Source organism: Megalops cyprinoides, chromosome 21, assembly GCF_013368585.1.
Source record: "Megalops cyprinoides isolate fMegCyp1 chromosome 21, fMegCyp1.pri, whole genome shotgun sequence".
In the NCBI taxonomy this organism is placed as follows: Eukaryota; Metazoa; Chordata; class Actinopteri; order Elopiformes; family Megalopidae; genus Megalops; species Megalops cyprinoides.
In genome coordinates this window covers 8,488,909-8,503,499 of record NC_050603.1, presented here as the reverse complement: position 1 = coordinate 8,503,499, position 14,591 = coordinate 8,488,909, and the positions used below count along the sequence as shown (strand labels likewise).

Here is a 14,591-nt window from a genome sequence, read left to right as displayed (position 1 = left end):
ATCTCCTGTGTCTTTGTGGATCACTGGGTACATAGATATATGCGATGGAACAGAGGGGGTCAGAAGTTCCTGGGGGATGGTTGCACAGAGTGTGTGTAATTTTAGACTCTTCCCAGATGTCTGTATGTGCTTTAGTGGCCAAGTACATTCTGAACGTGTCGTTGGTCTGTAACATTTAGTGTCATGTATTTTATTTATTGGGAATAGTATGTATCAATGCCAAAAATAGACGAGAATGTAATGCACAAATAATTTCATCTGCTGAGACAAAAGGAGCAGATTTGCCCCCTGAAAAGACTCATTGCGGGAGTGAAAATAAGGGGAGGGGAAATAGACGCCAATAAAATGTATATTGAGAGGAGATCACATGATCTAGAAGAATCAACGAAACTTGAGAATCATTTAGCGTTAAATTTCATATGTTGACAGGTAAATGATGCCATCTGTGGACACCTGTGTAAGTGGTTCCTTTTCCTGTAGAGTCAGGGCATTTACTGTAACAACAGTGTGTAAAATGGCACATGTAAATTCTCTGCTTAAGCCCCTTGCCCTATTTCCTTCTCTCTCCTCTTTCCACCTTAGCAATCTGTCCTCAGCCTTTCATCTTAAAAAAATTCCTAATGTACATCCAATAAACCTTGAACGAACAAGCCAATTAGACAATACCTTCAGAATCATGCTGTTTGTGCACTGTTCGTGCATGCTGTTAAATGTACACATTTATTTACAGCAAATAGTTTATTTACAATTATTCAAATATTCAATATATTATTGAAAAATGCCAGCATTTATATATTACGAATATTTGACAAAGAGTCATATTTATCCAGTCCAAATATCCAAAAAATAATTCTGCCTTCTGCTAAGGAACATAACCCCTGCTGATTATGTTGCATTTATGGAAAAATTGGATTAAGTGAGAACTGCCTGTATTCCTTTTACTGTAAATTACTTACAAATATTTGCTGTTTTGGTTTATCTCTTCCATGACTGCATGGCAGATTGACTGTCACTCAGTGACTCACTTTGATGACTCATACACATGTAACGTGTCTTTTTCACACATGCTTTCCCCCCAGGAAGTTATGTTGAATCCCTTGTGAGGGACCAGGGAATAAACTTTAAATTTTTAACATTTAGTCTACCTGTTTTTTTTGGTTCTATTCCCTGTAGAAGTAGAGCACAGCAAAGCACATTGTGATGATATGACCAAATTAAGGTTGTTTGATTGACAGTTTATTATTATTTCAGTATTTACTAGAAGCATCTTGTTCAGTGATTCACAGAGCTGTTTGTATTAGTCAGAGGTGTTAAATGTTTGCAAACCAATGTTTTTAAATTGTTTATTAATGAGCACATAGGCGTTTATCATAGTCATATTATTATCACCCATTTTAATGTAGAGTCTGAATAAATTAATCCAGTCAGTAAAGTATGTTGCCACAGACCTTTCACATATGTTTGCCACAACTGTTTGCCATAATGTCATTACAGCTGTTTGCCAGAAAACTAATATGCTTCGAAAATATGAACCTGCTGCAAAATGGACACAAATATTTGCCAAGTGGGTTTGTGGCCAATTTGCGGCATGTTTACCTGCGCAGTTTGCCAGAGGCCTGTATTTTGGTATCAGCTCCCCTCCCTGCCCTCCCTTCGGCAGCTTGCTCACCCTCCACCCTTCCACCCTCACCCCCCCCCCTCTCTTTGGCTCACCCTGCAGAGGAATCGGGAAAGGCGATGCAGTCTGCAGTGAAGGTGCGGATCATGTTTTGGGCACCCCTGATACCCAGTGTGCAGACAGACTGTAGATTCACAGGGCTTGGTGCACTGCTCTGACTGTGATGCTGGCAAGACTGTTTTATGCTAAAATGTAAATCCCCTTGGGACTGATACTGATGTCACTGCTTCTCTATACTGCAGCTGATTGCAGCTCTGTAATGAACTTCTCTGTTGCACGGTAGTACATCTTGTGCAATGCAGCTACGGGCTAAGAGTTACATTTAGCTTTCTAGGGTATTCCTCCTCGTAATTACAGTAGAGTTCAGTGTGTTAATAAAGTAATTAATAGATACTTTTCTATAACAGGGCCATTGGCGGTCCTGTGGGCAGGGGGAGGGGTGCTTAACGAGAACAGATTGCTTTTGAGTTTTGACTGGAGGGGGTTACATAATGTGAGTAAGTGAGAATATGTGTGTGTGTGTGTGTGTGTGTGCGCGCGCGTGTGTGTGTGTGTGTGTGTGTGCGTGTGCGTGTGCGTGCGTGTGTGTGTGTGCATGTGTGTGTGTGCTTGCATGTGTGTAATTTTTGTTTGTATGCATGCAACAGTGGATGGAAAGGTAAATCACCTCCAAATGTCTTTTTTGTACTTGCAGTTAATTAGAAAACTCTTCCTCTCTCTTCTTCTCTGTCCCTCATTATCTCTCTCTCTCCCCCTGTCTCCCTCTCTCTCCTTTTTTCCCTTCACATGAATTTCTGGCAGTCTGAGTTAACCCCTTCCTCTCTGACCTGGAGCAACTCCCTGTGACCTCTCCCCCTCTGCCTCATCCTCTCTCCTTCTGCCTGGCTTTGATGTAGGGACTGTGGTGGATAGACCCCGAGGCATTATGCCGCCGAGCCTCTCCTTACCCAAGAGTCTCTCCTGTGAGAACGAGCACATTTCAATATCAAACCATCATGCAAATGACTCTACTTGCTGAACTGTCTCCCACCGTTCATACCTAGCTGTAATGATTCCGCTGTGATACAGATACAGCGTCGTGGATTCTGACGTTTTCTTTCTGTGCCTTTTTTTTGCTACCTTCTTTTTCAAAGCCTTATTAAAATTCTGTAAGATTTGCTGGTTTGGTGACTTAAATGTCAAAGGCAGCTAAAGCTAAACTGAATAAAACAGTGAACATGTGCTCATAAATGACTCCAGATAAGCCGTAAGGTCTCCTGCTGTTATATCAAGGCACACATGTTTTTACATATTAAGTGAGCCGCTATTGACACTGTTGAAGCATAACTTCAGAAGCCATTTATCAGTAATTGCTATCCATATTCATGATTTTTTTTCTTGCAGCTAAATTCTTGATAGATGCAGATGGGCCTTTAAACACTAACTGGAAAGAGTATAGCCTTGTACAAGCGGCTGTGTTTTCAGAATGACCTCTCATTACATTCACTGGTTTGACATTGTCTTATTGACAGTATTGTCTTTAATACAGTGTTGTCTAGTTTGCAGGAAATCCACAGAAGTCTTGAGCGCCAAAAAAATAATGTCTGAAACTGAACGAAAATGCCAATCCATAGTGTCACGCACCCATATTTCATATTCATCCTGCTTTTTTGAATTAATGTTACATTTTATAGTCAGTAGTTGAATTTAAAAATGGAAAAACATTTGACTATCTCATAGTCACCTTGTTAGGCTATAGAAGTCAAATATTTATCAGAAATAAATGTAATCCATTAATAAATACATGCAACTTCTCCCTGCCCCCTTCAGTCTCTGTCCTTTTTCTCCCTGCAGTACAGTAAGTACCATTCTCTGTTTCATTATCTTTATCATTCCTCTTGTTTTCCCATTCTTTACTCTTATAGTGTACTATCGTACACTATATCGTACACTATGTAGTTATCCTATTCTTTCCTTCTCCAGTTCCCCTCATTATTATCAATTCCTTTCTTTCTACACTCCTGTCCCTTTTCCCTCTCTCCCTATACACCCCCCCCCCAAACCCCCCCCCCCCCCCCCCCCGCTGTCTCATAAGATGCTGACCACTCCATTCAGTAGTTGTTGAAACAGCAAAACCTGCCTTTTCAGTCAGTCAATCCTGCCTCCTCTCTCATGGTCCTGCTATCTGCTTTCTCTCCCTTCATTCCTCCTGTCTCTTCTTCAGTGACGCTCTAGATTTCCACATTGTCAGCTCAGATTAAAATAGCTCCTCTGTATGCCTGTATACGTATTGTCCTGTACGATGGCCTTCCGCAGCCGTTCTCTTTTCACTGTGCCTTGGCCTGTATGCTTTTTGCGAGAACCGCACCCTGATTTTACCAGGGTTCTTCCTCTTTCTCATCCCTCTCTTCCCCTAGCCCACCCCCTCCCTTGTTCCCTTGTGATTTAGCTAAAGCTTTGCTGAATGCACATATTTTCTTCCGTTCTCTTCTTGATGGCATCTCTTTCTAAGCTTTGTTACCACAGCAACAGGATTATGGCCTGGAATACGAGAATTATGGAGTACCACCGGAGTAGGGATTTGTGGACAACAGTTTGAAAACAGAACCGCAGACGTCTGTGGTGTGTGTGTGTGTGTGTGTGTGTGTGTGTGTGTGTGTGTGTGTGTGTGTGTGTGTGTGTGTGTATGTGTGTGTGTGTGTGTGTGTGTGCGTGTGTGTGCGTGTGTGTGTGTGTGTGTGTGTGTGTGTGTGTGTGTGAATGAGACCAAACCATCAGTCTTTAACATGTTAGAAGCTCTTTACCCAAGCATCAATATTCATTAATTCATCATCATTCAGCTGGTGCTATATCTGCCATTGTATTGGCAAGATACATCCATACATCTGAAGTATTAACAGCTAATTTATCTATTATATTAATTTGCCCTCTGTGAATGTGATTATAAACACATAACATACACTTTCTTTGTCTATATAAATCAGCGTACAGATACGGTGTGCTATTATTATCACTACTACGATATAGGGTTTCCCCCACCACAGATCTAAAAATAGAGAGAAATGGATATGCAGCGGGAGGTAAAAGAGGAAGAGAAGGTGGGGGAGTGGTGGGCCATTGAAGGAGAATTCTTCAGAGCATAGATTGGTATCTCTGAGCTGTTAAGGTTTGACGTTGAAACAGTGCGTTTGACTGAGCTTCACAATTAGCAGGTGAGATCTATGGGCATTCATCTGAATGACAATACACCCGCCTCGCTCGACCCCGCGTCTGTCCATCTGGCTCTGCTGTTTCTTTGGCTGTCCCTCGCACCCGTTCCTGTCCCCTGACGGGAGCGCCCGTTCGGTCTCCTGCTCGAAAGCGCCGGGCCCCTGCCGAAGCTGCTGCCATCTCATTCTCCGTTCCACGCTTTTGGCTCTCTCTCTCTTTCACGTTTTCCTCTCCCCTGTTGGATCACTCCCACATATTCCCTGTTTAAGTGGTGGCGTACAGAATGATTTCACGTTTCAATAACTTTCTCACTGCAGTTATGGTCTTTATAGAGCAGCCGTGTTTAGCATTGCACCTCACTGTATGTTTTGTGTTTTTTTTTTATTTCAAGTCGAGTGAGGACCATTATAGGCTAGATACTAGATTCAGAGTCATTCAAAATAACTTAGAGTGCCAGGCACCTATGCACTGACACAATAATATAACTGAGGCTGACACAGTTCAATTTGTTATCAATGAACAATTGTGATGATATTTTGGTATCATAGTATGGCTTGTTAGTCAGTTTTCAACAGCATTCGTATTTTTCCCCTGTGTATTTCGGAGTATTAACTACTGCACTTGATTTCGTGTGCCGTAGAGCTGTGCTGTTTCCTATCATGTCACTCATTAAAATCTGTTCTTTTGTGGGGTTTTTTTTTTTCCTCTGCATCTTTCCTCTCTCCTGTGTCTTCCTCCCCCTCTCCCCCTCTCCCCCTGTCCCCCTGTGCATGTCTCCCGCTCCTTCCCCGGTACAGCTCAGTCGACCGATTCTCCGCAGTGCTGAAACAGAGAATGAGGAGGGCGCGGGAAAGAAAAAGGGAAGGGGGCGATAGGGGAGAAACACATACGAGGGAGAGAAAGAGGAGAGAGAGAGAGAGAGAGCGAGAGGGAGAGAGAGAGAGAGAGAGAGAGAGAGAGAGAGAGAGAGAGAGAAACTGCAAAATCTGCCAAGCCTTCCTGGTGCGAGGATCCTTGCCTTCTCTCGACACCAGTCTGTCGTTAAGAAACGGTAAGTGCCCGGGGCTGAAATACCATCTTTGTGCAACGAAATTACCCTAATTTCTTCGATCGTTATCTATGCGATACCGGTACTGTTGTCCTGTTGTCATTAGCTGTATCCGTGAACACGTTCTAAGGTAATGTCCATCTGTCAGCGCGTGCCGTATTAATTCTGTCAGTCTGTCTGTGTTAATCGCTAACACGCTGACATGTTGAGAAGATGCATGAGGGGATGGATTCCACTTATTATTCATCTGTCTAAGACTCTAGATCTGTAAAAGGGATATTTATCGTTGTATAATAAATTGCCTTCAGCCCTCTCTCTGTCTCTCTCTCCCTCTCTCTCTCTTTCTCTCCCCCCTCTCTGTCTCCCTCTCTGTGCGTCCGCATGTGTGGCAACGCGTTGTCTCAAAATATTACAATGATTAATTCATTCATTTGTATACGAGTGGGCATTTGCTAAAACAGTTGTGTGTGTCGCATTTCGTGCATGTAAGGCACGTTGAATATCTTCGATGAAGCACTGCCACCACGCACATTGGTATGCCGTAAGTATGTAGAGAGACGGAAAGAGTCATACATTCGGCGGTTTTTCTGGTGGTAGGGGCGCTAAAGGTTATGCTGTTTAATGCTGCATTCTTATTGTGCGTGTGCGCGCGCACTAACCGTTCTGCTTTTTCGTTTTCATTTTTTGTACCTATTTTTTTTTCTTTTTTTTTTTTGCTTTGTGTCATGTGTACCTGATTAATTTCAAATGCTGTGTAAAATGAACATTGCTTGCTTTCTCTCTCTCTGTATCTCTCTCACTGTGTGTGTGTGTGTGTGTATGTGTGTGTGTGTGTGCACGTGTGCATATGTGTGTGGGGTCCACATGCAGTCGCTGAGTTTGTACTGTGTGTGCTGCATAGCATACAAACATGAAAAGGTGTGTGTGTGTGTGAATTCTCCTTTTCTGTAAATTTTTGGACCAAGGTCTTTTCTTTTATTTGCTTTTATTTGATTTCTTTTATCTGCTCTCTCTCTCTCTCTCTCTCTCTCTCTCGCTCTCATTCACGCACTCAGTCTCCCGTTCCTTCATTGTTCAACTTATTGTTGTCCTCTTCCTCTTCTGTTTCATGCAGTTACCAGGACCTCCCTGTCCCCATCCCTCAACATCACAATCCATCTGTGTCTTATCTCTTTTTACACACCTGAGCTTAAAACCTGCTCACTGTTCCATGTGTTGACACACCAGTTATCAAACACAATGACAGTAAGACCCTGCTGTCTGGTTACCAAGACCGGGAATCAGAACTGGGAGACTGTATAAGTGTGAGGCAGGACAATATGGATGTGCTGGAGTGTCCGTTATTAACCTTGTCTACAGTGCATCAACTCAACTGCCAGTTATGCCTGTCAGCTCTTCTCTTTCAGTCCTCCCTGAATGACTCGCTGTATCTTTTTCCGTCCGTCTCCGCTTGGCATTCATTTGCAGTCTCTCAGCACCACTCCAGTGGACAGCTCCACGTGCTGGACTGAGTCAGTGCCTCTATCTTTTTTTTTTCTGCCTTCCTCCACTTCTCACCGGCTCTCCCTCTCTCTCTCTCTCTCTCTCTCTCTCTCTCTCCCACATAGAGCGCCATTCACTATTCATCTCTGATTAATTGCATTCCTTGTGGGGCTTTGCCGTCCCGGCACTATCTGCAGCCTCGACTCAATTTAACATGAATATTGTAGTTCCTCTCGCCCGGTTCCTCAAAAGCAAAGAGACATTCATTCTCGCTCCTTTGCCTCGGCTCTCTCTCATTTTGGGCCCTCCTGGCCTTTTCCGTATTGAGTTCCAATTGTTCATTTGAAATTCACTGTGTACCTGAATGAGTACCCACCACTTGAACTGACAGTGCAGTTAGTCTGAAGTTACAGCAGTGCCTCATAATGACGACAGATAAGGAACGCTGCACCCCCTCTTCCCCGCTCATGTACATGGGTGTAGGAAAGAAACATTTCAACACCACTTTTGTTCTTTATCACGAGTTAACTGGCCAGTACGCTCCGTAACATCGGTTGTGCTTCATCCCTTCCTTTAATTACAGTAGTGCTTCATAACGAGCCCATCCTGTAATAAAGGCTGCATTTGTGCCAAATGGTATTCTATAGGAAATGTGGAACTTGCTCCATATGCATAACGACAGGACTGTTCATTTGAATGGTTAAATAAGAAACTGCATCTCTACAAAGGGACCAATTCCAGGCTCCTTGGCAGATAGAAACCTGGGATACAGCAACACAGGTTTTTATTTATTTATTTATTTTTTTTGCATGAGAAACCACTGGCCATTGCAACAGTGGTGTGAAAGGTTAAAATATGAATTGGCAGCAGCGTGCTTTCTGGTGAGGCAGAGATAATGCCGAGGATTAGCGGATTTTGGTGGCATTTCAGTTGAAGGTGGTGTTTGAAGAGTGTCCCCCTGTTAGGTTTGTCCGTGCTTTTCACAGTAAGCCTCTGCCTTTCCATCAAAGCCTGCAGCTTACCACCTTTTTTGCCTCAGTGTATGCATTGGTCTGCAGGGCCTTTAGCTCCAGCTCTCGTTTTTTTGGCGGTCTGTTCCTGCGTGGTTAGAGCTCTTCCTGTGGAGAGCCTCGAACCCCACGGAGACAACACCTTAACGCTCCCTTTCGCCTCCCTTTATTCACTCAATAAGTGTGTTGACCTGCAGAGCCTTTAGCTTCAGCTCTCGTTTTTTGGCAGTCTGTTCCTGCGTGGTTAGAGTTCTTCCTGTGGAGAGCCTCGAACCCCACGGAGACAACGCCGTAACGCTCCCTCTCCCCTTCCCCTCCCGCACACAGAGATGAGCTCGTGCAGTAGCCGAGCCCTCACACTGCTGTCCTCAGTGTTCGGGGCCTGCGGCCTGCTGCTGGTGGGCGTGGCCGTCTCCACCGACTACTGGCTGCTGATGGAGGAGGGCATCGTGCTCCAGCAGAACCAGACCACCGAGGTCAAGATGGCGCTGCACTCCGGCCTGTGGAGGGTGTGCTTCGTGGCCGGTACGCTGCCCGCTGGAGACACTTATAGATATGGGGTGCCTGTGGGTGGAGGGCATAACAGCATGTGGTGCATGAAAGAAATGGACTGTCTGAAGTTTGAGACGACCTGAATGATACCTTTACCCTCATCCGTGTTCCTGTCTGTCTCCCTGTCTCCCTGTCTGTCTGCCTGTTTTTCTCACAGGATCAGAAAAGGGCAGATGTGTGGCATCAGAGTATTTCACAGAGCCAGAGATAGAGATCACAACGGAAAACACTGCTAACATATTGAGTAAGTTCATTGCGCGTTTTTTTTTTTCATTGTTTAACACCTACAGTGGGGTGGTGCCTATACACACAAGGTTCCATCAGGGCTTTTTCTAAAACAGTTAAAAACACACAGCACACACATACTAGTGCCAAGTGTCCTCATGTTTGAAATATGTATCCATTCCCAAGAATGGCTACAATTTCCGTTGAAAGTGCCAACTAGTTTTTTTCCTGTTGACATCACTACTGAAGAGTACGGGGGGCTGGGATTGGCTGTGGCTCTGGGGAAAGGTCAAGGAGTCATCAGTTGGCTGTGAACTCAGTAGGGAAGCAGAGAATCACAGAACAGCTTGTCAATCCAACAGAGAAAAACATATGGGAGATATTCCTGCCAACATCAAAAGCTGAATGAATTACAGAATGAATATTGATGCAACTAAACACATGAAAAAAATCAGATTTTGAAAAAAATGCGTATGTGTATGTGTCAAATACATGAATGAATACATTCCACAAATAAATGACTGTGTGAATGCATTCATTAATAAGCATTGTGTATTCCTTCCACCCAATCAGTTCCTGGAAAGGGAGAGGCCATGGCCCTCCTCCCCAGTTTGGCCTCATTAAAAATTCTTGTGTTGGTATGTTCACACCATCTGGACCTCTGAAAGCCTTCATGCACCATATCTGTAGGAACAGCCTGTGCACACAATGTGGCACATGCAAGTAGTGTAAATATTTGGTAGCATGTTGGGCGACCTCTTATTTCATGATCCTGAATGTTTGGATCGCTATGGAAACAATGCTGTTTGGCTTTGTGCATAAACTGAAGACTTTCTTCACGATGGCATTGAGTGAGATCCCTGGCACACATATACAATATCGGTAAAAAGTCTGGACACACCTGATTAAGATAATGGGAAGCATGTATTCAAAGACTTTTTGATCTAAAGACCTATGCTTAAATGCTTTAAATTTTTTGCCTAGACAAATATAAACAGTGACGTTTATAAGGATGAATTTCGTTCCAAAAATATATTTTTGAGTATTTGAAAAAATTAAAATATAAGATAAGTTTTGATTTGCCTAGCACTTTTTGGTCACTGCATAATTCCATTTGTGTCATTTTATAGTTTTAATGTTTTTTCTTATTCTAAAATGTGGAATAGTAAAAACGGTAAAAATAAAGAAAAAACCCTTCTATGAGTAGGTGTGTCCAAACTTTTGACTGGTACTGTATGCCAGTATTTAATGGACATGAAGAGGAGCCTGGTTTTCCTTTGTATCCATCCTTTCTCTCCCCCTCTCTCTTTTCCGCCTGTCAGAGATGGTCAGGACGGCCACCCCCTTCCCCATGGTGTCCCTGCTCTTCGTCTTTACCGCCTTCGTCATCAGCAACATCGGACACATCCGCCCTCAGCGCACAATCCTGGCCTTCGTCTCCGGCATCTTCTTCATCCTGTCAGGTAACGGAGGATGGCACGCTTTCGCTTGTTAACAGATAAAAGGTACGCCGCCGGTTCGGGCTGGTGATGTTACAGCACACCGCAATTCCCGCAAAGATCCTTGTCACGAGCGTTTCGCTTCAGATGAAGATGCTTTGCTGTCTCTGTAGAACATTCAGCTGCCATACCCCCCTGCAGTGCTTGCTATTATTATTTGCTTGATCCAGGGCCTTGAGGCAGAGTTCAGATTTGACAATTTATCTCTTTATACAGCTGGATATGTACTCAAGTAATTAAGGTTAAATACTGAGGGTGTAAAATATCAATACTCAGGAGAACATTAGCACCCTGGGAACAGGACCTGCAGTACCCTGGATACGATCCTGTTTCATTAACATTTATGCCACATATAGAATGGCTATCTACTGGGAAAGTGGATAGGTTTTTCGCTGTGTGGGGTGACCATAGGGTTGTATTGCATACAGTACAAATGTAACGCCATGGTAACATCACATCAGAGTGACACAGGGGACAATACTCTTTAGCTTTGGCTGCATTTTTTAAAATCAAAACGATGTTGCTCATATTTCAGTCATCTAGGACTTTCCAGTCGTGAAAGTACAGAGCAGGGTCTCTTTAACATGGGGCAGTTGTAGTTACAGCACACCTTTGATCAGTTTAGTCAAAAGATGCCCTCTTCCAAGGTCACTGTCAGTAACTAATGCACACTTGTATGCATTGCACAATAGATAGAAACAGATGGGCTTTTTAGCTGTGACAGCTGTAAAATATCACTTAAATTTCCCAAGTCAGGCAGTTTCAGAGTGAGCAGTTGGAACCAACCCACCTTCTGAGAATCCATGTGTGTGTGTGTGTTTGTGCATGTGCACATGCGCATGTGTGTGTGTGCGCATGTGTGTGTGTGTGAGAGAGAGAGAGTGTGTGTATGTGTGTGTGTGTGTGTGTGTGTGTGAGTGTGTGTGTGTGTGTGAGAGAGAGAGAGAGAGTGTGTGTGTGTGTGTGTGTGAGAGAGAGAGAGTGTGTGTGTGTGTCTGTGTGTGTGTGTGTGTGTGTGTGTGTGTGTCTGCATTTCGGTGAGCCATGCACTCCCCCCCACAGGGCTCAGCCTGGTGGTGGGGCTGGTGCTCTACATCTCCAGCATCAACGACGAGGTGATGAACAGGCCGCGGGAGCCCGAGCAGTTCTTCCACTACCACTACGGCTGGTCCTTCGCCTTCGCCGCCAGCTCCTTCCTGCTCAAAGAGGTCAGAGCTCCGCGTCCAGCGCCATCGCTGCCCGTTAGCGTCACTGCCGCTGCCCTCTGTCCACTGCCACCACACCACTGTCATCAGCGTCCAAGAACTTCAATAGGACACTTTTCAAAATGAGAACCTCGCTGCTGTGTCGTTACCCTGGCTGCAGTCTGGGTGGCCACCATTAATCTGATAATGCTGCTGCCGCTGAGTTTTAAGAAGAGGTGGGAGGTCTCCAATGAGACCCGGTCCCCCGCAATCCCCTGACAAGACATATGATTTTCTCCACATTGAGTTGGTTTGCACTAGATGGTAGATTCTTGGTAGAATTTTTTAAAAACAATCCTCTCCTCAGTAGCTCTGATTGATTTTAAATCAAATGCGTAGACATCCTTCCCTATTGCGCTGGGGAAATCATGCCGTATGCTTTTGTCGGTGGTACATGCAGTATTTAATTTTACTGTATTGATCCTAGACAGTGCAGAGAAAGACAAGTGTGTGGATTTTAAATTAAGATCGGGATGGTTTTAACTGTGGCTAACATGTACAAACAGATGTCAGTTAATTAATTTCCTTGCTAATTAATGCTAAAAGCTATTATAACTTCCTCTTTGAGAGCAGTTGGAGCTGGCAGAGGCTCTGAATCTTAGTCTCCCATTCTCCTGACTCTTAAAGGAGTTCACAATGGAAATTACACAATATGAATAAAACACATGATGGGCAAATCTAACTTCTACATCTAAACTTCATTAACTCTCAGACATTGTTACCTCAAAGACCTTTCAGATTAAGAGGTAGAGACATAATTGGTTTGACAGAAATAAGTCTGTCTGGTGCATGCAAACACTGCAAGGCCTTTTATTATCTGAATTTTTGTGCAACTAAAATAAAATTGCTAATACGTTTTGGTGCAGATGTTGAATTATTCAGTTCATGCCGCTAGTTGTGACCTAGCGTTCTGTATTGGTAAGCCCCATCATTTTCACTGCGGCAGCTTTTCAGAAACGCCGATTTGTCACAGACGGGCAACGTGTGGCAAACATCAAGACACTTTTTTACATTCAGAAATATGATTCGCCTGTTTAGCTGTGACAACAATTCAGACAATGATTGGCCAATTTCTTCATTTTCACTCATTCTTCTTGATCTGTGGCACTCACTGCCTTGACTATTGCCTTTCACACTAATGCTGTTTTCTTTCCACCATCTTAAAGACAGAACCGTCTATGCTTAATCTTGTCATTCAGAGAATGATGGCTGTAATTATGTCCTGTGTCTCAGCTTGCTTGTTGCACAGAACCTGGCCTTCATGCACACAGCTGTGTTTAATGTAGTCAATGGGTCTCCTCAGTTCTGCTCACTTTCTTCTCAGGTAGTTAAATTGAAGATGTAGAAGCTGCATTTCTATACCTTCTGTAGAACTTGGAACATCAGATTACAATAATGCGTTCATGCTTGACAGATGTATTGGTAGTTACACTGGCTGTGTGAGCAGAGCAGCAAGGTAGTAAAAAGTTCTGGTCTGATCAGACTGATTCAGTCCTGTGTGCACCATGTCTTTGTAATACACGCTTCCTCAGAGTCAGTCCTAATGTGATAATGCAATGTGTCATCTAGTCCACTGCTTTCAGCCAGCAGGGCTTTATTAAAGTAACCACAACCCCCCCCCCCACACACATCCCGTCTCTCTCTTTCAGGGGGCGGGGGTGATGTCTGTGTACCTCTTCATGAAGCGCTACGCCGAGGAGGAGATGTATAGACCGCACCCGGCTCTCTACCGCCCCCGTCTGTCTGAGTGCAGCGACTACAGCGGGCAGTTCCTGCACCCCGAGTCCTGGCCCCCCCCACAGAGGGGACGAAGTGCCTCCGAGGTCTCCAGCGACATCTCCATCCAGCTGAACCAGACGCCCCCGCCCCCGCCCAAAACCAACCCCCCGCAGAAGCCCCCCTCCGCCGCTGGGGTACTAGGGGCGTCCTCTGCCCCCTCAGCTGGGCCCAGCTACAAACTGCCCCCTCCCGTCTCCTACCCCCACTCCCACACCCTCCACTCCACCCACACCCTGTCCCACGCTCCCCCCTCCCACTCGGGCAACGCCCCCCAGTCCCTGCCCCTCGCCATGCCCCCCTCGGCCGTGCCCCCGCCCCACTACCACACCCACCTCCGCATGAGCGCCTCACCCTGTTAGAGAGAGGGAGTGAAGGGATGAGAGGCACGCGGGCAGACCGGTGCACAGCCACACACTGTACATACACATTCAAAGGACTGAGAGAGAACGAGACCGAGGGCAGAGGGAAGAGGTAGACTGGGGATGCATAATTCATACAGGGCAGAAGGTGAGGACAGAAACGTCAACTTCCTCTGAAAGAGGCAGAAAGCATGGAGGGGATGAATAATTTCTTACTAAACCCCCCCCCCACTAAAAAAAAAAAAAAAAAGGACAGGGGAAGGAGAAGGGAGAGAGGGGTCAACACACAGGGATACACTGGAGAGGGCCAGGGACTGAAGAAACAAAAAAACATTATCTTATATGAAAGAAACAGAACAATTGTATATGCGTATAGATTTCTACATATACTGTATGTAAACTGACTGTAGCTATTACCTTTAATACTGTCAAATCATTTCTTTCATTCTTCCCTGACTTCTTAGAAATGTCTTTCTTCTCATTATCTTTCCATTCCTTTCCTTCTTGAGAAATATTTTTAATTTAT

At 44.6% G+C, this 14,591-nt stretch overlaps 1 protein-coding gene across 1 annotated transcript; it reads left to right on the top strand.

Annotated features, from left to right (window-relative positions):
* The first annotated feature begins 5,828 nt into the window (after positions 1-5,828).
* On the top strand, positions 5,829-14,372 carry LOC118796641 (voltage-dependent calcium channel gamma-7 subunit-like). The gene is made up of 6 exons (XM_036555644.1): positions 5,829-5,918; positions 8,735-8,932; positions 9,117-9,203; positions 10,507-10,647; positions 11,746-11,891; positions 13,577-14,372. Exons 2-6 carry the CDS (start codon positions 8,737-8,739, stop codon positions 14,063-14,065), a joined length of 1,059 nt encoding a protein of 352 aa, XP_036411537.1. The 5' UTR covers positions 5,829-5,918; positions 8,735-8,736; the 3' UTR covers positions 14,066-14,372.
* Positions 14,373-14,591: the final 219 nt, after the last annotated feature.

Excerpts from the sequence above, each read along its gene's own strand:
- LOC118796641 (XM_036555644.1), top strand. The coding sequence starts at position 8,737 with ATGAGCTCGTGCAGTAGCCGAGCCCTCACACTGCTGTCCTCAGTGTTC. Across the intron at positions 8,933-9,116 it reads GAGGGTGTGCTTCGTGGCCG|GATCAGAAAAGGGCAGATGT; the intron begins GTACGCTGCCCG and ends TTTTTCTCACAG. Across the intron at positions 11,892-13,576 it reads GCTCCTTCCTGCTCAAAGAG|GGGGCGGGGGTGATGTCTGT; the intron begins GTCAGAGCTCCG and ends TCTCTCTTTCAG.